This window comes from Sciurus carolinensis, chromosome 4 (assembly GCF_902686445.1).
Source record: "Sciurus carolinensis chromosome 4, mSciCar1.2, whole genome shotgun sequence".
Classification (NCBI taxonomy): domain Eukaryota; kingdom Metazoa; phylum Chordata; class Mammalia; order Rodentia; family Sciuridae; genus Sciurus; species Sciurus carolinensis.
This window is the reverse complement of record NC_062216.1, coordinates 5,170,891-5,195,902: the sequence shown is the minus strand read 5'-3', so window position 1 is coordinate 5,195,902 and position 25,012 is coordinate 5,170,891. Positions and strand designations below refer to the sequence as shown.

At 44.0% G+C, this 25,012-nt stretch overlaps 1 protein-coding gene across 3 annotated transcripts in view; it reads right to left on the bottom strand.

Annotated features, from left to right (window-relative positions):
• Positions 1-6,778: 6,778 nt before the first annotated feature.
• The window catches only part of Agpat5 (1-acylglycerol-3-phosphate O-acyltransferase 5), a 53,049-nt gene continuing 34,815 nt past the window's right edge, over positions 6,779-25,012 (bottom strand). For 2 of the 3 annotated variants that reach the window (XM_047550211.1, XM_047550213.1), the window contains 3 exons: positions 13,804-13,962; positions 10,978-11,101; positions 6,779-9,250 (listed from right to left, as the gene is read on the bottom strand). In XM_047550211.1, coding sequence (XP_047406167.1) covers positions 8,968-9,250; positions 10,978-11,101; positions 13,804-13,962 — 566 coding nt within the window. In that variant the 3' untranslated portion in view covers positions 6,779-8,967. Of the gene's footprint in view, positions 9,286-10,977; positions 11,102-13,803; positions 13,963-25,012 lie in introns of all 3 variants that reach the window. The other variant, XM_047550212.1, reaches the window with a different exon arrangement.

Genomic DNA, 25,012 nt, shown 5'->3' with positions numbered 1-25,012 from the left:
TAGGACCTTATTTCCCCTAGTGCCCTCAGTAAAGCCTCATCTCCAAGTGCGGTCACATTTGGAGGCACTGAAGATCAGGCATTGGGGGAGGGACGGAGGGTAGGGCTCAGGGGTAGGGCTCTTGCTCAGCCTGCTGTGGGTTCAGTTCCCAGCACCAGAAAAATTCAAAAATAAAAATAAAAAATAAATAAACCTGGGGAGAGGCAGGTCATCCCTTATCCTCCACGATTCCAAAACCGAGCATGAGCGCCTGGACAATGGGTTTGGCGGGTGTGTCTCAGCTCTCCCAGCTTCAGGCCTGGAGAAAAGGGCAGCCTTGTCAAGGACATTTTGAGGACCAGAGGATCAGGGAAAGCCTGGGGGCCAGGGCCGGACGAAGGCTGGGGCCGGGTTCCAGTGTGAGGGGCGACCTGAGCCCCTGGGCTTCTGCAAGCTGCTCCTCTTGGGAAAGGCCTGGCCAGGGTCCACTTGACACCCACTGCCTGCCCCGGGAGGGAATCAGGCTGCCCTGCTGTGTCCCCAGTCCTGAAGGTGCCTTGCAGAGAAGGCGGAGCCAGGCTTCCTTGAGGCCTGAGGCCTGAGCCTGCCCCAGCGGGTTCCCCCAGCAGACAGAAAGGTCAGCCTGCGGTCGGCTCCTGGTCCTTTCTGGACTCTGGGGTGGGAAGTGGCGAGGATCTCTGCTTGTCCCTGTCACCTTCCTGAGGAAGATGCTTGGTAAAGAAGGAGGATGAGGCCCGGGCTGGCATGGAGAGGAGCTGTGCTTTGCACGGTGATGCCTGGGGCCTGCGCAGCCTCGCTGTGACAGGAGGGCCCCCCTGCTTCCCACCCCCAGCAGGCAGGCCGTGTCCAGGTCACACATCTGATGGCTTCGGGTCAGGGCAGCGGGTATCGCTTTTACAGCTGAAGGAGGCCTTGAGGATTTCCCCAAACTACCTGCTTGCCCGTGGTGAGGGACAGTGGCCCAGGGCAGTGGGGGCCTTGCCGAGAGGAGCACAGACCGGAGCCAGCCCACAGCCCACGGTGGCCTCTCGAGGCCTGGCCTACGAGCAGCCCGTGGGCTGGGCACAGCAGGGAGACCTGCACCTGGCGCGGCCCCTTCTTCCGTGACTTGGATGGATTGTCCAATCTGTGAGTTCCCGTCCCTCAGCTGTCAACTAGGACAGACTTCTACCACAGCGGGTCTCCTAAGGAAGGACAGGGCGATGCCCACCAAGCCCATGCCTGGGCAGCTGAACGCCGGGCACACACCCATCCAAGTCACTTCCTTCTGCTTTCTGCCCCGTCTCCAGGCAGCCTTCCCACACCCTGCCCCTGCCCGGTGCCCACCGCACACTGGCACCTCCGCCTCCCAGGCCTCGAGCCCTTGGGTCACCTGCCGCTGCTGCCAGAGGAGGAAGGCCCGCGTCCACCCCTGAGCCCAGCCGTGGCTCTCCTGCTTGGGCTCTGTCCCCGCACGGCTGCACCTGCAGGAGACTCGGTTTTCTGTCTGTAAAGTGGGAACCTCGGTGCCTCTTTACACAGTCAGGAGGTGGCATGGCCACGTCAGCTCTGCCACTGGGTGCCAGTCCACTCACGGCGACACTGGGGGCTGTTCCAGGCTAGCTGGACGCCCCTCTTCCCCACACAGCCCGCTTCTCCCCAGGCACCAGAGCTGTAACACACGGTGTGACTCTGGACAGGTCTCTAGTCATTTCCTGGGCTGGTCACACAGCTGGCCTGTGCGCTGAACTGGTGCTCACACCGAGTCGGGGCAGAGCCCGTGCCAGGGCGTGGGTCGCTGGCTCTGGGAAGGCAGCAGGATGCTGCTGGTCCTGGCACCCAGGCCTCAGCAGCCCGCAGGACACCCTCAGAAGTGCCCTTTCCCTGTCGTTCAGGAAGATGCCCAGTGAGTGCCGATTCCCCGTCCCCCCGGACTGAGGCAGGCCGGGGGCTGGGTGCGGGGAATTCAGCACCACCACACGCCCACCGTGCTTTCTCCCGTGGCACGTGAACACCCAGAGCAGCCTTGAGGGGAAAAAGGAACTGCAGGAGGCAGTTGGGCTGGCGGGTGGATTCTGTGGCCCGTCCTGTGGGGCGGGCATGGTGGCCCTCCTGGAGAGTCCCTGCCGGCTCTCCAAGCAGGGCAGGCGGCCACGCGCACACGCTCCCTCCAGGTGGGGGAGGAGAGCCCTGTGGCTGGAGAGGTGCCCTCGGCCGCCCCCATTTTGCTTCTCTGAACCTCAGGCTTCTCCCCACTGGTGCGGAGCCCCTGGCTGTGAGCAGCAGGAGGCTTGGGTGGGCACGGGTAGTGCAGAGTGCCCCCTCCGGTGGGGCGGAGCGTCTCTCCAAGCCTCGGATGACAGGTGGGGCAGAGGCCTGTGCCAGTCCCAACCCCGTGGTCAGAAGTCTCCTTAGGGAAGCAGTTTTCTTTCTGTCCTTGAGCGGCCACCAGGGGGTGGCAAACCATCGCTGGTCCAGGGGCTAAAACATGGGCTTCCAGCTCATTCTGCTTTCAGATTCCGTAGGGACCCCCGCTTCCCTCCAGGGCCTGCTCCCCAGCCACGTAGTGTGTTGCGACAGCCCTGTTAACAGGCTTTCGCCTCTTGTGTGTTTATGCCTCTGGAGTAACCCTAGCAGCTTCCTTCACCTGCAAGCCTCTCGGCTGCCCTTGGAATTGAGCCCCGAGAGCTGGCTCTGCACTGGATGTGACCTCAAGAACACTGGGCAACAGGGCACCAGGCGGAAACACGGGCTCTGGGGTCAGATGGGCATTCAGGCCTCAGCCCACTCCTGACCCGCCGGGTGAGCTGCCTCTCCAGACTCACTTCCTAACAGCAGCAGCCCTGAGGCCTGCAGAGGACAGGGCTAGTTGCCCAGGCGACGGACGATCCCTGCTCCAGACCCCAAGCCGCCTCCGGCCTCCAGGCCTCAGGAGGAAACCTGAGGAGGGTCTAGGTTAGACCTGCTTTCTCCCCAAACCTGTTTTTCTTTAATGTCCCCACAGCAGCCGTGGCTTTCCTAGAAGCCACTCACTCACCTCTGGTGCTGGAGTCATGGATCCCTGAGGCACCTCATGGGAGAAAGGAAGTGCACCCCCACCTTCCCGCCTCCTCGCCACAGGCGCCTCTGGGGCAGGGAATTTGCTGCTGATTTCATGACTCTTCACCTGTTCCACCAACGTCCAATCATCTGGCTGGTCATTTGCCTGGAATGTCAAGCAGCTCAGTTCCACCCCAGTCTCTGCAGAGCAGCTCCCCACCTTCGAATGAGAACATGGGCTCCTGCACTTGCCTGAGGGCCCTGTGCCCCAGGTTCCCAGGTCCTCAGACCCTCAGCAGGGCAGAGCTGCCTTCAGGTCAGGACACTGGTGACAGAAGGCACACACGGCTTTCCCCACCACACAGCAGGACTGGGTGTCCATCCACTGGTCGTCCACTCCTTTCAACACTCCACCCAGTCCTCACCCCGGGGAGGCCACTGAGACAGGGAGCCCGGCCTCCATTCAGCAGAGGCACAGGGGCAGTGGCAGGTGCCTCTCAGTTTCGCTTTTGGATGGTGAGATTTCAAAAACAGTAATAAACAATCATCACCAGATGTTTGGGGACTCTAGACTACTTCAGAGTCACGGTGAAAACTAGACTCTAGGTAAAGGACCTGGTGTGCTGTCTCAGCCAGCAAACACTCAATAAATGACAGTGATTCTAAGTAGTATTACTGGAGCACTTACTTGAATTCGGGTAAGGCCGAGTGGCTGAGAATTTCAGTAACTATTGACCAAAGGTCATGTAAGGCCCAGAACTACCCTAGTCCATCAGAGTCGGGTGCGGCCGGCACGAACATGCCTATCAACACTGCAGGTTCCTCCTTTCTTCTGTGGTGCTGGGATTGCCACACTGAGCCAGCACTCCACCACTGAGCTGCGTCCCAGTTCAAATAATTTATTTATAAGAATGAATTTGTTAAGTGAGATGGTAATTGGGCATGAACAGATACTGAGGATCACATGGGATGTACCACATGGGATGTACCACTTACCAAATCAGCAGTCTTTGAATTAAGTGAAGCTTCAAGAGGCTGGTCAAGACCTTGCTGGGCCTTTGGGAGAGGGGAAGGTGGCCAGCAGCACTGCATGGAGGGCCTTTTCAGGAAGGGTGCCCTGGCAACTGTGCTCATCAAAAGTGGAGAGAGGTGATTCAGCAATGCCAGGCAGACCCTGGACTGTAGGACACACACCATGCGCACCTCATATCTATGGAACTGGATGTACAGCTAGTGCATGTGTAAATAAGACTCCTTATAATAAAGTCTGTATTTGATTATGGCAGTTCACCTGGGAGACGCCCGTCATCCTTCTGTCTGCGCCCACCAGCTCACCAGTGAGACCTCAGTGCCATCTTCTGCTGACTCGGATTGGTTCTTCCTTTGCAATGTCCTTCCAGCCCTGTTCCCGATTTTACCTCTTCACTGAGCCATTTAGGAATGTATTTTCTGTGTATTACCTAAAGGGCCAAAATTATTGGCTAGATTACCAGAGTGTTTTTAACAATAACTGGGGGAATCCATTTTCCTAGCTCCTTGTAACTTTCAGCTGCACCAAGGCTGGGAACGCCATTCTCTCACCATTGGCACCCAGCACCCTGCTGGCAACAGTGGTTCTGAGGCCAGGGAAATCTATCCCAGGGATTTCCTTTGGGAATAATGAAAGGAGCAGACAGAAGTAACAGAATTTTAGTCCCTATTACAGACACATGCAAGATCAGGTTCAATAGTCACTATTTGGAATGAGTGTCATGTGACATTAGCTGGCTACATTCACTGAGATAAAGTCCAGAAGAGGGTTTTCCAATTCCTTGAAGATTTTACTGATTCCACTCACACCTGGAAAAGAGATCAAGGGAAAGTGGCAACATATTTAACTAGCAATTGTAGCATAGTACGGAATCACCTTTGACTATTTCTAAATGAAATCACTTGACATTTTTTAAATTTGGAAAATACAACCCCCACCCATTAATACCCACTGAATACCCAATGCGGAAGGAACACATTTCCGTGTTCTCCTGTTCATGTCAGAGTTTGTTTCTTGTTGTGCATTACCTTGAACACCAATTCCTGGATGACCATTCCACTGTGATTTTTATGTCACTTATTAAATGTTTCTTGATTGTGCCATTTACTTTAAAAATAATTAATTGACTGTGGACTACAGAAAATCTTTACATCATATTTAATCTGACATAACCGATTAAGCTAAATGTGAAATACAAATAATTTGTATCTATTATCTCTGTAGATTTGAGTATCCATTTGTTAACATTTGTATGTATTAAACACTCTTTAAGCGCTTACTATGTGCTGGGAATTGCCAGTTTGGGGAATTAAAAATTGGGACAAAAGTCCCTGTCCTTTAAGTCATCTTGTATACTGTGTCTGTCCAACAGTAATACAAAGCCAAGCACGTAGCCAATATTAAATTCTCTACTCATTACTTTTAAAAAGTAAAACAGGTGAAAGTAATTTTAGTATATGTTATTGAACACAATATTCCCCCCCAAAATTATCATTGAATATAAAAATTATCATTGAATATTACTGAATATAAAGATTTAATAGAGGGCTGGGATCATAACTCAGTGGTAGAGCACTTGCCTACCATGTGTAAGGCACGGGATTTGATTCTTGGCACCACATAAAAATAAATAACAGTATGGTGTCCAGCTACAACTAAAAAATTTTAAAAAAAGATCCATAGAGTATTTTATATTGATCTTATCCTTATTTTTCAGAATCTGGTATACACTTTACACAGGAGCACATCTCCCGTCTCCAGGGTTCTACAGCCCTGGAAACGGGCTGTGGAGGTGGGTGGCTCACATCCTGAGAGCAGCAGGGAGCTCCACGTGGCACAGCTCAGCCCAGTGGCAAGGCCTGTGGAGGGGTGAAGAAGGAGCAGTGACGGAGACAGGAGGAAACCACCTGGTCGACTAGCTGGGGCAACAGGTGGCAAGGCGGCAGAAGACGCCCCGGGCACGAGGACCAGGCCGGGAGACCACCTGGGAACCTGTGCTTCTCTGAGGCTCAGGGGTCCACAGACGATTGGTCTGAATCACATGTGGGACCGGCCGAAACTCCAGATGCTCTGACCCCAGACCAGGGCTTAATATTAGTAAGGTTAAAATTCACTTTTACTACAGACTTGCAATTGAACAGATGAAATATTCCGGTAGGCATTTCTGTCTTCGCAAATGTGGGTCTGGTATACATTTAGGACTTACTTTGGCAAACTTCTATTTCTAATTAATAGTCAATCTAGTTAAACCATTTGATTGACACAAACCTACTCAGAAAATGTAAGTATAAACCGTGTAATATTATACGTATAAAGGAAAACTGGTACTACTCCAAATTTTTTAAAAAATCACACAGAATTGAAACATGTGAAATAAACCATTAGTATGTAAAACAACTAGCCAGACTGCCCATCTGCTCACCAGCACTGCTAATTTTAAGCACTTGACATGTTTCGCTGAGATCACCTAACAATTATAGAACTGCTGAGCAATTAGTGTCGACCACACATCTTATTAATAACATAGATGAATTTTTACAAACTATTATACTGCTTTGCAATTTTTGGCATTTCAATTTAGTTTTTAAAAGCTTGGCTCAGTAGTTCATAAAAAATATTATAGTTTTATAAATTCAGAAAGCAAGTTCAATCACTAAGTCTATCTTCTGTAATAGAAAACAGTTGGTGAATATTTGGGTCACAAAATGTTAAAACAGCAAAGACATTAGAGAGAGTGAAAGATTTTACTTTATTTTTTACTTTCATCCAAACACACCCTTTGCTGAAAAACATAAAAGCATGCACAATGATGGCATTCTTAAAAAGGAAAAAAATAAGTAAAGTAAGCTGTAAATCATCAATAATACAATGAAAGCTTAAATGACATGTGAAAAGATTTATAGGTAGGCATACGGTTTTTAATTTTAGAAACAGTTAATTCAAGTCAATATCAATACATGTTAAGTTTCTGACTTTTTAAACATTTTGATACAAAAATGTTTCCAACTCCCGTGTTTTAGTGATCTTTTGTGAGAAGAGAGTTAAGTACAGTCCTAAGAAACACCATATTCAAGTGACCTTATGAAGGTCACTTTGCCTTGTTAAAATCAGTTATAATCCACATAATTCTAATGGTATTGTCTCTTAAAATTTAAATATGGAGCATATCCATGATATTCCAAGTTCCACAACTTAAATTCATTTTGATCTAATCAGAAATCAGCTCTAAAATTAAGACTGTTTAAAAAAAAGGATTTAACAAAGACATGGGATTAATTTAAATTTCACTTTACACGTAAGAGAAAAAGGCAATTCAGCAGGAGGACCTTCTCACAAGTATGACCCAGGCCTCCATTTGCAGTGAGGCTGACTGTCTTCTGTGGGAATATGGGCATATGGACGTTTTATTCACAGACGTACCAACGAACAGAAACCGATTCGCACCACGCTACTCTTCAAAGGTATTGTATGAGATGGCGTATTCTCTGGTTTGGGAAAAGTAACGGAAGACAGTCAGACAAAACTTCCCTTGATTTTTTTTTTCCATTTTGCTTTTCATAATTCAACTGGTGTGTGTCATCTGGGTCACTAAATAATTTTGCAACAAACATTAACCAACAGAAAGCAGAACTGTTATCTTAAAAGACCAGTAGGCAGTCGTATTTAAATCACAACATAAAAACAGAGCAGATCACACTTTAAAAAGGTCTTCTTCCATGGGCTATGTCTTTCCATGACTGAAAACTGTGATTTGGTTCCTGGAAGGTAGCTCTTATTCTCACTCTGTAGCTCCATTAAAACCATCGGAAAAGACCCAAATCCACGCAGTCCTGATGAATGATGTGATGAAGAGAGTTCTTGACACTGAACAAGGGCGAGATGCCTCTGCAGGAGTCCAGGAAGCTCACTCAGGAGGCCTGGAGAGTTCACCTCCTAGCCAGGCCCACGGCTGGCTGCCCGTCGCTGCTGGTCTACTGTGCAAGCTGTGGATGGAGCAGCACCTCTGAAGGGGTCCCAGAGAAACGAAGAGGGCACAGTGCAAACTACCAAGATAGCATAGAAATGGTGTCTGAATCGAACAGTTTGCTAAATCAAGGAGAAAGAGGCAAAAGGCACATGCTAGCAAATGGAGTCGTAATGTTTGTGGGCTCCAATCATCTCAAATATCTGTGGACTCCGGATCCAAACAAGGCTCACAGTAATTACTGATATAAAAAATAACAGGAAACAATGTTTTCAAGCACTTATGGCACAGATGTTGGGAAGTACTAATAGTGTAGCTTAAATCTTCAAAAGCTGGGCAATTTCAAGTTCTGTTGTAATTAATCAGTCGCAATTTTAACTTAAACTTCATTCTGATATTTGATACATTATTCTCTTATGCAGAGTATAGGGTATGCAAATTAAGTGATTTCAATAAATATTAGAAACATTAGTTATTTTTCAATATAAAGTAAAATCAGCTAATACCACAATACAATAAAAACACTCACTGAACAGAATTTCTCTCCCCATGAACATTTCTTGCCCTTTTCCTTGAATGTCTTCATACTTAAATTCAATTTCTTTCATGGGTTTGCAGAAAGTAAGAAAAAGCCAAGTATTGCATAGCTGTAAGATACTAAACAGTGATAAGAGTTTGGAGCTATCAGGTCGTAAAAAAACTGGAAATAACAAATATAGTGAAATATGCTGCAAATTAATGTTAAAAAATACAGCCATCTGAATTACAAAACAATGTCAAATTATACGATCCTATTAATCTTCGGAAGCTGACATTAGCTCACAGGAGGCTAAGGAGCACATAAGCTCCACTGGGCTTTTACTAGAGCTGAAAACCATGTATGTTTGCCCAAGATCATCTGCATATCGGCTTTAGCCACAAATTCTATCTTATCCAATGTTCAATCAACAAGGCTTTATTTACACTTGTTACTAAACTCAGGAAAAGCTGATGCACTGTGTGGCCAGCAGTGAGAGGAGAGGCGGGCAGCAGGCTCTGCCCATAGGCTCACGCTCTGATGCTGACCCACAGGCAGCCCAGCAGGGTCCCACAGAGCCACGTGTTCACATACAGCTTCCTCCCCACCTCCGTCATCAGCAAGCCAGCGGTCATTCCACTCAGGATCAGCAGTGACGGCAACGTCTTCTTGAGACTTAGTTTGGAATGAATACATTTCCCAGGAAATTTGTTTCTTCTTTCTGGATCCGGTGAATCAAAGAATTCTATGAGCAACCTATAGCCAGAATGAAAACCACGACAATTGACAGTGTCAGTTTAAAGACACTTCAAGGATCTAGGGGGTTCCCAGTACATGTGGAGAAAGTCGAGCTCCTTGGAAAATAAGGGAAGAATGAGATTTCTAGCCTCCTATGCTTTATATATCAATTTATATGCTACGTATGATTGCATTTCATGTATGACTTCGGAACATCTGATAAGGATGTTTTTGTTTTTATACCAACTCACAGGGAACGGCTCACTGCAGCTTCTCTCCCTCTTCCTTGCAGCTCCTATCATACCGCACAACCAAGAAAAGACCAGCAGTGCCTATGATACACATGGAGAGTCCGAACAAAGCCCTAGTTCCCAAAGAACTATAAACACAGGTAAAAGAAGGAAAACAACAGCATTTTCCCATCTTACTTAAAACATGTAAGGTTCTAATAGCAGAACACAATACAATAATCTCAAACACAAAAATTCAGGAAGGAAAAATGCTTCTATTGCCTTATAAATTTCATCCCTAGAGGTAACCACTGTTTTAAAATGTCCAGACTCATCTTAAATACATATAAATATCTATACCACAAAATAAATGGGATATTAAACATTGTTTGGTCTTTTATTCTAAAAATAGATTTTCATATCAACATACATAGATGTTATTTATTAAAGTTCTCCCATAACCAAAATGGCCCTGAATCACTAGTTCAATAAATTCTGTCATGTATAACTATGCATCAATGAAATACAGAAAATGCTTTTTAATGTGGTCTTAGTAACTGGTACATCCTGTAACTAATGAACCCATCCCCCCCCCAAAAAAAATACATATATATATATAAAAAATGTTTAAAATATATCTTTAAAAAATAGGTTATGCTCCAGAAACCATAAAACTTTAACTTATAGCAAAACGAACAGTAAATATCCTAAAGTATTCATTTGGAAAAAATACTTTCTTGTAACAAAATACAATTTCTAAATATCACATCTGAATTAAAGAATCACCTATCACTCTTGAAAAGGAAACCCTCAACTTCCATTGAACTCACAGACGGAGAGGCTGCCTGCCGCAGCGAGGCTCCCTCTAGTTTGAGGCATGGCCACTGGCTGCGCAGCGTGGCCTTAGCTGGGAGTCACCTGAGCGGATCCAAATATGCCTGCAGTTTACTAACAGGTAATTCTGAGCAAGGTTAAATGCTGTGCTATCAGTGTGGACAAAAACGTGGTCAAGGCCAGAAACTGTTCAGGCTCCAACATACTAACAACACGGAGACATCCTCGCCATCAAAATGTCCACTGCCCTTTCCTCTTCCAACAAACACACCTGCACCATGCCCAAGAACACAAGAGGCACAACCCTCTCTTCGCACAGCCCTGTTTGTGCGCCACAGGACAGCGGCTGCTCCTTACACAGGAACACCACCTTATCTGACCTGGGAAAGCAGACTTGGCATCTTATACTCTTCTGTTTCCTTGAATTTTCTATCTTAGCACATAGTTCAGGAAGCACCATAGATAGGCCCACCATAACAGGTTTTTATAAAGCAAAAATTGAAACATGAACAGATATGCATGGAATAAGATTTGACTTGAGTTTATAAAAAGTATTCTTAAGATAATAAAACTCTTTAAATTGGTTTCAAATTATTTACTGTTGTGAAATTTAAGTTTCTTAAGTGCAGGAACTGTTGTTACTCACTTATCTTTTATCTCAAAACGTTCATGAAGCCATCTTCTCATATATTCTTGTTCTTCTGGGACATCTTTTTTGTCTATACGATCAAAGTGAATATGAATCGCTGGACATTCTTTGCAGAGAAATTCTAACAAAGGACAAAAATATTTCACTTTTTGCTATTTTAGAACTCATGGTTATATAAAGTAATTCACAATGAAAATAAGATAAGGCAAAAAAAGGGCTTAAGAAAAACAGATTATAAACTGGCAGTTTGAAGTTTCAAGATGCAGTGAAGAGATGTTATTTCCAAGTCTACTATAATATATATAAGTCATCATTAAATCAATAGCACCATATGTTCTTTTCATACAACAACTTTTAATTCTCTCAGCATCCTAGGAATAGGAAGGTGGACCCTAACTAGAAGTCCACCCCATCCCTCTGAAGGGATGCCAAGATGCTGATCACCATCAACTCACCTCCATACCAACCCCTCTCCAGGACAGCAACTGTTCCACATGGTCACTGCCATTCCCCTCCAGACTGGAGGCTTCTAGGGCAGAGGAGTTCATCTGGTTCCCTACTAAACCTAGACCTCCCACCCCGGTGAAGAGCTGGGCAGGAAGTGCACCTAAGAGTCCTCTCTTCTGGGTGCCAGCAGACACAGCTTCTTGTCACTGACTACTCCACAGCCCCAGTGGAACAGGAGCAGCAGCTGCTTCTCCTCTGTGTCTTGGCCACTGGTTTCTAATTGCTGGTAATCCTTGATTTCCTGATCCTTGCCACATGTTAACAGACTACCCTTGGTTTGGGAACCAAGTTATTACTATGAAATAGCTACAAGCCTTAAATGACAGTTATTTTGAAGGCCTACTAAAATGGAAAAAGAGATGATCTCTTTTTGTCTGGGCTGCACAAGGGGTGAGCTGAGTGTGTGCTGCAAGAAAGCCCTCCAGGCCCAGGGGCTCCCCTGCAGGTGGCTCTCTGTGGGAGACTCGCACACACTGATGTTCCTTAAAGAACAAGGACGTAATTCATTTAAGACTATGTTCCCTGGGCAGGTGTGCAAGCAGGAGGCCGAGACCTTTCTTCTCAACTTGAAAATGTGTAAACACATGTGCTAAGAAATGGTGAATCAGCCTTGCCCAGTCTGAGGAAGACTTCAGGCTTATCTGTAAAGAAGCCTTCACTCTCCTGAGTCTGCACACCTCCCTTTCTGCTGGGAACTCTCTGCAGTGGCTCTTTATTTCTGTGTCAAGCCCTAGCAACATGCAGCACTTAGGTCATCAAAAATACCTAAGGAGGGGCGAGCAGGTTTTGATGGCAAGGGAGATGCAAACCATGTAATCTCTCCAGTGCGCAGGTATACATGTGGAATACTGGCTCAAAGTGAGAACACTAAATCTACAATGTACATGCATTGTAAATTTGAAAGACATTTTCAAAACAACTGTAACAGAAGTTGTACTACATTATGTCCCAAAAGCAAAGCATGAATGTGCGGTGAGCAGGGCGCAATGGCACAGACCTGTAATCCCAGCGGCTCAGGAGGCTGAGGCAGGAGGACTGCGAGTTCAAAGCCAGCCTCAGCAACTTAGCAAGACCTGGTCTCAAAATAAGTTATTTTAAAATGGGCTGGGGATGTGGCTCAGTGGTTAAACACCCCTGGTTCAATCCCCAGTACCAAAAAAAGTATGAACTTGCCTGTTAGACTTTAATCTTACCCACTGATCATGTAATCATACCTTGGGATTGATGTCAATGTGACAGATTTTTAAAAAAATGTAGTTAATTTGCATTTGTCTTATTATGAATAAAGTCGAACATTTTCTCTGTGATGTTCTTATCTATTTCTTTTGAGTCATTGGTCATCTTCTCAACTTGTAGGATGGCGAGTGGTGCCCGTGCTGGGTCCACACCACCAGGGCCTCAGGCTGGGGGAGTGACCTCGGTCCTCACTGACTTCTCAAGCTCTACTCACGATCCTTTATCAGTGTTTTGCTGCAACGAACAACGCTATTCTGCGAAATTCCTAAGCACGTCAAATTCCAAGGAATACCTTAAAGGCAGGCTTAAATGCAACACGGGCTCGTGGTGTGTTTGTTTTGGACATTTGCCTTCAGGAGAGCCCACTGGTGCAAACTCTCTGACAAGCTGACCCAACTTTAAACAGCTGTCGTGGTGAAAGGCACATTCACCAAGAGAGCATTCGTTCTCTCTCTAGTCTAGCTCAAATGGATGCTCTGAAAAGGGACAGCAGCTCCACGCTTCCTTGTTTATACATTTCCCATGTTCAAATTTCTCTAAAGTCAAAAGTATCTGGTTATATTTACCCAAACTATTCTGCCCACTCAAAATTCTTTTTCTTATATATGACACAGATAATAGATCTAAGTCCTTAAAAAGCAGCATGTTTGAAAAAGAAATGTCACAAATTCTTCTTATCAATGATAGTAAATTTCATAAGTATCCTCTGAAAAACACAATTAAAGATTAGCACTGACCATCAACGCATACCTTGAATTACTCAGGACCACTCTACCCCCACCTTTCCTTTACAGAGCTGTCCATTTTTGTATATGAGCTTCAGGTGGCAAGAGGCTGGTTAAAGACTTCCAAAAGAATAACATGGCAGCCAAGAAGTACCAAACTTAGTAGGCAAGTGAGATTTCAACTGGGGTGGATTAAGAGCATCTTGAAAAAGACACCAAGTCCACAGAATGAAAGAAAGCACACTTGCCTATTTTAGAAGAATGGTGATACACTCAATAGACAGAACTTGCGAGTGTTGTATGAGTACTGATTTTCTAGCATATGAAAACCTAGCATATGAAAACATGAACTTACCTGTCATGGACGGTGATTCTTCTCGCTGTCCTTTATTGTCTTTCCATTCGTAAACCACTGTAACGTCATAAATCGCATCTAAGTAGTTCTTCATAGAATCAAAAGCAACGTAAGTTGCCTTTATTCTTGGTGTCAGCACATGCTTTAATACTGGAAGGCCTAAAAAACAAGTCAATTCAGTGTGCCACGAATTAGGAATGCAGTAAAGTTTTCCATTTCCACAAATAGACACGACAGGCAGGCACTAATGCCATAACCTCACACCTGGGCTTTGTCTGAGGAAGCACTCCTCTCACGAGCTACCTTCTGCTCAAGTGCACACTCTTTTAATACAAACCAAACACCTACGGGCGCAAGATACCACATGGGAAGCTTCCAGAAAGCAGGTCCTCAGAAACCCTGGGCTTTCGTGTGCCCTGCCAAGTGCGGACACTGGGATCCTCACTTCAGGCAGCTGCATAAGGAGGCAGCAACTTGCCCACGATTACTCAAGATGTTTGAGCAGCACATCTCATAATTAATGACCCCGAGTCCACAACTGTGCCTTGGCACTATCTCAAACCTCAAGTCATTATTGCAAAAGCAATTTTATAGTAACCAATGCAGATACCAATCAGAATTTCAGTGGAGGAAACAGAAAAAACAAGGTATTTTAAACTAACTGCTTCAACTTGAGCCCAACAAATTGGTATCTGATTCTGCTTCCAAGAAACTATATAAAGGCCCTGAGCCCTAAAAGAGAAAAACAGAAGCTGTTCCGTCAGCTCTTTCTGGTGACGGTGTCTGTTCTTGGACCGACTCTGGAATTTCCTCATTTTCTACTCAGCACTGAAGATGACCTACCCATCTGATCAAGTTTCTACCTCAGGGCCTCTTGTGGTGATTGAGTATAGCTGAAAATTTGTGATTAGTATTGTACTGTGGAAACATTATAAACAAACACATTTCGACAGAATACCTTCAGTGATGAAGGTGGGAAATTTTGTGTTTGCATACACAAATGTATGGATTTAATATATATCATCTCACTTATTCCCACAAATCAAGAATCTGAGGCTCAGAGAGGTAAAACAACTTTCTCAAAGTGAAAGAGCTAGCAAGACCTTATTACATCTAGTTCAGTACTTTTCTACTCGAGTACTAACTGTTCTAAAACCATAATCATGTAGGTTAGATATTAATGAAGCAACAAAACTTACATACCTACAGCACATGGAAGAATGTCTTCAATGAGATATAAAATATTCTCAGAATATAAAAATTTAAAAAAATTTTTAAATCACTTCTTTTCTATTGGTGAAAGCTTTAAGAGAAAAGACACTGGAAAGAGACCAAGATGGACGTAAAGAATGTGGGAGAAAGTCACGTGAGCAAAGGAGAAGAGGGGAGTCTGGAGCGTCTGAGGAGCTTGGCACCGAGGCAGGTGGAAAACACACCGCAGGCATCTTTCTAGAACTCAGAGTGACAGCTGAGTTACTCCTACTAGGCTCTCTGAGAATTCCAGGATTTGAGGCTGAAAGACAAGACCTAAGCTTATAAAAAGAGTTTAAGTTTCAGAAGTATTTTAAGGTACCGGGTCATAGGCAGTGGGGTTCTGAATTAGGAATGAAGCAGTGCAGACTGAAGAGACAATGTAGTCAGTGGTTCATATACTACATCAAGCAAATAATTGAATGTGGTCATAAAGGAACAAGAATAAAAACCACTGGGTTTTTGCCCTAGAATGTGTGGCTAAGGTCATGCTACCAATGAGCACCAGGCAGAGATAAAGAGGGGGCAGGTAGAGAACATGAGTTCAAACTGAGCAAGCTATGTGACAAGGCGCGCTCAAGGTAGTTGGGAAGATGGTCTGTAAGTGGCAAGTATCAGCCGGAGACAGACATGTGGGAATCATCTGACTAGATGTGATGATTTAAGAAATGGCAGTGGCTATAGTTGAGAAGTGACAGAAGAGGAAAAGGCAAGAAGTACAGACTTAGGGAACATGCATGTTCTTTTCAGTAAAAGATAAAATGCTAACAGAATAGGAGAAGCCAGTTTTTTTGTTTGTTTTGTTTTTTTAAGTGAGAAAAGAAAAAAGCAAAGCAAAGCAAAGCAAGGCAGGTCAATATAATGTGTTAGGGTTGGATGTGACGTGTCCCCAGAAGCTCACATGAGAGACAGTGCAAGGAGGTTCAGAGGAGAAGTGACTGGGTTGTGAGAGTCTTAACCCAATCGGTGAATTAATCCCTGAGGGGATTAACTGAAGTAATGGGATGTGGCTGGAGAAGCTGGGAATGGGGGCGTGGCTTTGGGGTATATATTCTGTATCTGGAGAGGGGAGTCTTTCTCCTTTCTGATGATATGAGCTGCTTCTTCTGCCACCCTCTTCCGCCATGATGTTCAGCCTCACCTCTGCCCTGAGGAATGGAGTCGGCCTTCTATGGACTAAGACCTCTGAAACCCTGAGCCCTTAAATAAACTGTTCCCCTCTACAATTGTGTTGGTCAGATCATTTAGTCACAGCAGCAAAGAAAAGTTGACTAAAACAAAATGCAAAAGCCAAGGGAAGAAAATGCTCCAAAGAGGAGGTTGGCTACTCTTCTGACAGAGGATTAATATACAGAATATATAAAGAACTCAAGAAACTTAACACCAACCCCCCCCAAAATAATCTAATTAATTAATGGATAAAAGAAATAAAAAAAGTCAACATCTCCAGCAATCAGGGAAAACGCAAATCAAAACTATACTGAGATTTCATCTCACTCCAGTCAGAACAGCATTATCAAGAACACAGCAATAAATGCTGGAGACGATGTGAAGAAAAAGGGACACTTAGGCTGTGGTATTGTAGAAACAGAAACCAGCGTGGAGTTTCCTCACAGACTAGGAATGAAACCACATATGACCCAGTTGTTACACTCATTATTTATTCTAAAAAATTACCATCATCATATTATAGTGATACATACAATACTCATGTTTACAGCAGCACAGTTCACAACAGCTGTCATGGGACCAGTCTGACGCTTGTCAATAGGTGAATGAATAAAGAAATGTGGTATCACACACACACATGCTAGAGTTTTACTCAACCTCAAATAATGAAATTAAGTAGTTTGCAGGAAAACAGGTGCAACTGGAGGAAAATCATGTTAGATGAAATAAGACAGACTCAGAAAGTCAAGGGTCCTATATTTTCTCTCCTATGTGGAAGCTAGAGAGAGAAAAGGAAGAAAAGGTGATCTCATGAAAACAGAAGGGACCAGAAGAATAGAGACTGGGAGCAGAGAAGGTAGCGAAGGGGCGGTACTGGGGAATGAAACTGGCCAAACTATTAAAGTCCATGTAAAAATACACCACAATGAACCCTTTTGTTGTGTGTGTGGTGTTTTTATTTTTTTTGGTTGGGTTTTTTTTTTCTAATTTTGATTCATTGTACACAAATGGGGTACAATTTTCATCTCTCTGGCTGTACAAGAAGTAGAGTCACACCATTTGTGTGATCACACATGTACACAGGGTAATGACATTTGTACCATTCTATGATCTTTCCTTTCCCCTGCCCCCTCCCCAGTCTGGTTGATTTTTGATGGTGCTAGGGACTGAACCTACGGATGCTCTACCACCTGGCTACATCCTCACCCCTTTTTATTATTTATTTTGACACAGAGTCTCACAAAATAGGCCAAACTGACCTTGAACTTGCAATCTTCCTGCCTCAGTCTCCCAATTAGCTGGGTTAACAGGTATGCACCACTGTGCCAGGCTATTATATATAATTATAATGCACCAATAAAAAATTTAAAACTATACCAAATAAAAACTTTGTAAGAACATTAGAAATTAAAGGAGAGGTGTAGTTACCTTTACTAAAAATATATATACTGGAGTATTTATTTCCACAACAGTTAGAATTGTTTTCGGATTATAAAATGGGGTCATTCATACATAATGTCAAGTTACATGGAAATTAACAAAGAGGAGCACATATCACATGAGGTGACATACTGTGGAAATCACCATCACGTTAAAATGGGGTGAACTCCTGAGAATAGATGGAAAGGCGGCCCAGTCCCTCTGAAGGTGGCACTGGGGGCAGCAGGGTCCTGGATGTGCAGAGGTGGGGAACGGACCACCGTGGTCTTCCCGAGCCGCACTGCGCCAGGGTTAAGAGTTGGGCAGAGAGCAGAAGCAGCTGTGAAGCGACGTGGGCAGGCAGAGGAGGTGGACTCGAGAGCACGGACGCGTTGCAGCTGCCACACCCAGGAAGAAAACTCCTCTCCAAAGGGAGGAAGCCAGAGAAAGACAGTCCAAATCAAGATTCAGAAAGACACAGTGCACTCTTGCCAAAGGAACCTTCTGAATGCAAAGCCACCTAGAATGTGGAGGGCAAGTCTGTGGAAAACCAAAGAGGTGGTCAAAAGGAGGAATTTGGGGGGACTGCCAGTCCCAGGGTCCTGGCTCAGCTGAAATCAGGACCAGTCACAGAAGGCAGTCATTAGCGATTTACCACGCTGTCAGCTGCAAAAGGGAGAAAGCACAGGGTTACTGACAGCTGAGACACAGCTGGAAGGGTCCACCCCACACTGGGGACTGCAGAGGGTCACACAGACAACTGGATGAGGGGCAAACAGGAGCCACAGGCCTTGAGAGAGGGCAGAATTACACCATAAAGAAAATGAACCAGGGTCAGAGAGAAGAGGGAAGAGGAAGAAGAGTTGGCCAATCATCTGCAGGACCATGGGTCCCAGGAGGATGAGTGTGGAGCACTAGGTCAACCAGGACCCTGTGCAGAAAAGCAGGTGTGCTCCTGGGGCCTCCCAGCAGGCCAGAGCAGCTGCCAGTGAGGTCCAGAAACACCGACAACTCAACGGCCAAGGGTAAATCCCTTGTTTCAAGCCATCAAGTTCATGGTAAAGTTAAAGCAACAGGAACAACCCACTCATATATCCATCAGGATGAGACAAAGTCCTTTCCATCGGATACTGGGCAGTAACTTTCTTTTTTAACATTTGTCAAACTGGTCTTTGAAAGCTGGCATCAGAGTGCTTGTTTAATTTACATTTCTTTAACACTTGCTCAGATGTCTGAATCACTCATATCTCTTGAATTTCTTATCAACACCATTTTCCATTTTTCTACTTTGCATTCTTCATAATTAGCAAGAGCTCTTTTCATACTAAATTGATGTCATGTATTAAATGTATTATTAGCTTGCTATTTGCCACCTAAGTTTGTTTATGTGATATATCAGACATAAAACTTATTTTTATTCAGTCTAGAAAAAATATTTACCCTAGCTTATTCCTTTGTTTTAAGGGTTTTTTTTGGGGGGGTGGGGGTCGTTTTGTTTCGTTTTTAGTACCAAAAACTGAACCCAGAGGCCCTTAACCACTGAGGCACACCCCAGTCCTTTTCACTTTTTATTTTAAGACAGGGTCTCACCAAGTTGCTCAGGGCCTCGCGAAGTTGCTGAGGCTGGCTTTGAACTCGCAATCTTTCTGCCTCAGCCTCCTGAGTCACTGGGATTACAGAAATGCACCACCACACTCAGTTTGTTTTATGTTTCGAAAGAACTCTCAAAAGTACACAATTGCCAGAATTATTCATAGGATGAAAGCTAAGTTCCTTAAGTGTGGAGGAATTTTGAAACCACAAATGCAATAACGTGAAAATTCTTGGTGCAATCATTCCTTGGCATCCATGGGGTGCCGTTCTGGAACTTCCTGCAGATACCAAATTCTGTGGATGCTCAAGTCCTCATATCTGAGGGCTAGTACCTGCACAGAACCTACACATCCTCCACACACTGTAAAGACCCTAGACTACTTACAGTGCCTGACACACAGCAAATGCTACATTCATAGTTATTATAGTTACTGTTCAGGGAATAATGAAAGGTCTGTACATGCTCAGTACAGACACAATTTTGTTTTTTGCAAGTATTTATGATCTGCAACTGGCTGAATCCACAGATGTGAAACCCACAGGGTTAAGAGTTGGGGCAGAGAGCAGATATGGAGGTTAACTGTATTTGGTTTGCTATCACAGAGACTTCACTACATTTCTGTTTCCTATTACTAGAGCTCGATAAGTCTAAGTATGCCCATCTTTACTACCAAAGTGGTAGAAAACACAATAGGGTTTTAATTTCTTACAAAGCACTTGAAAGCATCAAGTATCAAGGAAACTCAGCTGAAATGGACCACTTCACAAAGCAGTACCTGATGTCTAAAAGAGCCTGGTAGAGAGTTCTCCTCACCACCCTGCTCTGCGCTCCTAGCGTAGGTGTGTAACTGCCGTCAGTGTTTGCTTGTTCTTCACGAAACTCAGGCATAAAATTAAGGTTTATGAATAAATATTAGATCCACGTGTTCTAATTGTAATGTAAGAGTCTGACTCAAATCTCCTCTATTTTTTTTGTTTTTTGTTCATTTGTTTTGGTGATATGGGGGATTTAACCAGGCATGCTCTACCACCAGTCCATATTTTTACTTTTATTTTTAGACGGGGTCTTGCTAAGTTGTTGAGGCTGATCTTGAACCTGAAATTCTCCCAGTCTCAGTCTCCTGAGTTGCCGGGATTCCAGGCATGCACGACAGTGCCCCAATTACTACCCTGTGAAACACAAGACTACTGCTTAGACCAGAGATTCTAGAACTTAAGAAGTGTGTGGGCCTGGCCCTATGGTTGCCCACTGAGTAGAACTGTGGGGCTCTTGAGAATATGAATTTCAAACATGTTCTTAGGCAGCTCTTGCTGAGGGTCCAGACACCACTTTGAGAATCACTGAGAATTCTGAATAGGACTTGAGAGCATCAAAAATTCACAAAAGGGCAGAAGAAAGCAGTATGAAAAGGCAAGAGGACTATTACTAACACCACTTGTTCTGTTAAAAATGTATCAGATGGCATAGGAACGGCCTCAAAGATGTAAGTCGAACTCTCCCAGTTGCTGAACATCTGCTGCGCGCACAGGATGCCCAAGGAGACCGCTCTTCCTCCGTGGAGAGCAGGAGTGACCAGTGCCGCCCCTGCTGCAGCCTCTCCTCAGACAAGAACACCACACACAGCTACCAGCTGGGGTGCTGCTGGAGAAGCAGGACGCAGAGGAGTCGCAGCTGAAGAACCCGCCCAGGCGCAGGTCAGGATCCATGGGGGGCAGACAGTCAAATGATCCAGGGTTTCTCAAAATCACTACGCATACAATTTGAAAGCAAAAGCTTTCTCACTCCCTTTCTTTGTTCCTACTGTTTTTTCAATAAATGACTAGCACAGAAGAATAAAAAATTCAAGTCATACAAAGCTTGAGTACAGCCTTCTACCATGGTTTCCCCCCACTTTCACATTCTGGACCATTCATAATCTTTGATTCAATACTAACTGACGCTCATGAAACATTCACTCAACTGTCTTTCCTATTCTTGTCCCTCCTCCCTTCCCTTCAATCCCTTCTGTCTAATCTACTGAACTCCTATTCTTCCCTCCCCCACCCTTACTGTGTGTACACATAGAATATACGACCTTTGGTTTTGGGGGATTGGTTTACTTAGCATAACAGTCTCAAGATCCATTCATTTACTGGCAAATGCCATAAAGTCATTCTTTTTTATGGCTAAGTAGTATTTCATTGTGTGTGTGTATGTGTGTTTATATATATATATATATAATTTTATTTATCCATTCATCTGTTGAAGGGCACTTAGATTGGTTCCACAGCTTAGCTATTGTGAATCGAGCTGCTATAAAAATTGATGTGGCTGTGTCACTGTAATATGCTGATTTTAAGTCCTTTGGGTATATATCGAAGAGTGGGATAACTGGGTCAAATGGTGGCTCCATTCCAAGTTTTTTGAGGAATTCCCATACTGCTTTCTGGAGAGATTGTACCATTTGCAGTCCCATCAGCAATGTATGAGTGCACACTTTTCCCACATTCTTGCCACCATTTACTGTTACTTGTATTCTTGATTGTTGCCATTCTGACTGGAGTGAGATGAAAACTCAGTATAGTTTTAAACTGTATTCTCTAACGACTAGAGATATTGAACATTTTTTCATATATTTGTCGACCAGTTGTATTCACTTCGGTGAAGTGTCTGTTCAGTTCCTTTGCCCATTTATTGATTGAGGGTTTTTGGGGGGTATGAAGTTCTTTGAATTCTTTATATATCCTGGAGATTAATGCTCCATCTGAGGTACAGGTGGCAAAGATATTTTTCCATTCTGTAGGCTCTCTTTTCACAATCTTCAACATTGTAAAAGCTATATACATTAAACCCAAGGCCAATATCATTCTAAATGGAGAAAAACTGAAAGCATTCCCTCTGAAAACTGGAACAAGGCAGGGATGCCCTCGTTCACCTCTTCTACTCAACATTCTTCCTAAAACTCTAGCCAGAGCAATTAGGCTGAAGAAAGAAATTAAAGGGATACAGATAGGAAAAGAAGAGCTCAAATTATCCCTATGGGCCAATGACATGATCTTATATTTAGAAGACCTAAAAAATTCCACCAGAAAACTTCTAGCACTCATAAATGAATTCATCAAAGTAGCAGGATGTAACATTAACACCCACAAATCAATTGTGTTCCTATACATCAATGATGAATCAGCTGAAAGAGAAATTAGGAAAACTACCCCACTCACAGTAGCCTCAAAAGCAAAACAAAACAAAAACTTAGGAATCAATCTAACGAAAGAGGTGAAAGACCTCTCCAATAAAAACTACAGAACACTAAAGAAAAAAGTTGAAAAAGACCTTAGAAGATGGAAAGATCTCCCAAGTTCTTGGATAGGCAGAATTAATATTATCAAAAGTGCTATACAGATTTAGTGCAATTACTATTAAAATTCCAATGACATTCTTCATAGAAATAGAAAAAGCAATCATGAAATTCATTTGGAAAAATGAGAGACCCAGAATAGCCAAAGAAATCTTTAGGAGAAAAGTGAAGCTGATGCATCACAATACCAGACCTTAAACTGTACTACTGAGCTATAGAAACAAAACAGCATGGTATGGCACCAAAAAAGACATGAAGACCAAAGGAACAGAAATGAAGACACACAGACAAGCCCACATAATTACAATTATCTCATGATAGACAAAGGTGCCATAAACATACTTTGGAGAAAAGATAGCCTCTTCAACAAGTGGTGCTGGGGAAAGTGGAAATCCATACGTAGCAGAATGAAATTGTTAGTCCTTCTGTTTTATCCCTCAGGCTCAGCTACTGGTGTTTGCTATCACCAACAGATTCACCTGTACTGGTCCCTTCCAGCCATTTCTAAAGTTACCAGTGATGACTTACTAAATACAGATTACATTCCAGGCTTTGTATAAATATTGTGACTCTCACAAAACCCATATGATCATTGCTGCTTTACGAGGAAGGAGATTGAAAGAAAGAAACTTGTCCAAGGTTATGAAACTAATAATGAGCTTAGGAAAGTCCAAAGCTACTGCTGATGTCCATCCAGGCACAAATACGGCCAAAGAGTGAAACTTGATAAATACCAAGAAGAAAAGTTGAACAATTTAACAAAGGGGCCCAGTGTCTCCCAGCTGATACAGACGCTCCATGCATGACATGAGACATGCTAGCAAAGTCACACTGGACTCTCCACGTACTTTCTGGAGTGAAATAGGACCACAGTTGACCATGTGGACAGAGATGAGCCAATCTTGCTGAGCCCTGCCCAAGGCACAGATTATGAGCAAATAAACAGTTGTTACTGTCTGAAGTTACTAAGCTTTTGGATGGTTTCTCACCTAACATCAGCTATCTGAAAAAAGAAGAGTTAAGATTTTAAAGTATGGCAGTAATTATGGGCATGGAGAGAAACAAGGTTTTCTGCTCTATCAGATGTTTGCTTGAAGAAAGGGAAGAGTCTAGGATGACTCTGGTTTGGACTGAATGAATCACTAAGATAGGAAACATGAGTGCGTGTGTGAAAGGACAACCTACCTTCAACACACTGACTCCGAGATGTCGCTCTGGACCAGTAGGTGAAGCTCTCTAGGGGGCAACTGTACGTACAGGACTAGAATTAGGCAGAGAGACAGAAAAAGGAGAGAGCTTTCTGTGAGTCATCAGTAATTAAACAAAGGATGGCTAAGGCCATGAATTTGGACAAAGACCACTTGAAAAACACAGAAAGTGAAATGAATGAAAGGTCAAAGTCAGACCTTGGAAATAGTGTGTGAAACCGAAAAGAACGAAGAAGAGTGGGCTAGAAAGGAGACTCACGAGGAATCGCTGGAAAATTAGCAGGAGAACAAAGGCTAGCCCTACAGAAGTTTAGGGAATTTGAACAAGAAAGCACCATGAATGTCATATCACCTCACCAGGAGTTGAGAGGAGAGTGAGAAGGTGACAGCGAACACAGAGGCCTGGGCTTTTAATGATAGAGGAAGAGGATGCCAGGAGGGAAATGGGAGTTAAGGGAGGTTTTTATTTTCCTTTTTCAATATGAAAAGGCAGAGACATTGGTATTGCAAGAGAGCAATTGAAATGACAGCCCACGGTGTCCAAACCGGATAGAGAAGGTGGTAAAAGTCCAAAGCCTTCACAGAACCCTCCTGTCCCTGAACCACCCCTTAATACAGGGAGTGTAAACCAGGAGTAAAACACAAAATGTACTGTTACTAAAGACTTCACACACACATGCATATTTATATATAGTGAATGAATAAAAGTATTTTCTCTTAGGAAAAGAGGTTTCTCCTTAACTTGTTTGCATATTATATTTGTCTGAGATTAAATTCAAGTGCTGTGGATTTAGTTAAAATCTAAAGTTTTTTTTTTTTTTTGTATCCCACAAACCTGTGCTATCATAGATCTGCCCCTAGCAACATTATTTAAATGCAAATTAAAATTAAATAAAATTTAGAGTGGTAATGAAACTAAAATCAAATAAAACTGGGAATTCCTTTCCTCTGATGCACTGGTCACATTCTGAATACTCAGAAACCAGATGTGGGTGGGAGCAAACACTGGATAGAGAGGTGTCACTGCTGTTGCAGAGAGCTCTATCCCAGCACTGTCACAGCCCCTGGGACGATGTCACGAATCCACACATGCTCAGTCACGCCTTGTGGTCACACAGGAGAGCTCCTACTAACACGATCTCCAAAGACACCTCTGAGAACACAGCAGGACTACTGCGGTCTGCTGAATCCAACTTGGTTAAACCAGTTGGTTTACTGAGGTACTACTTA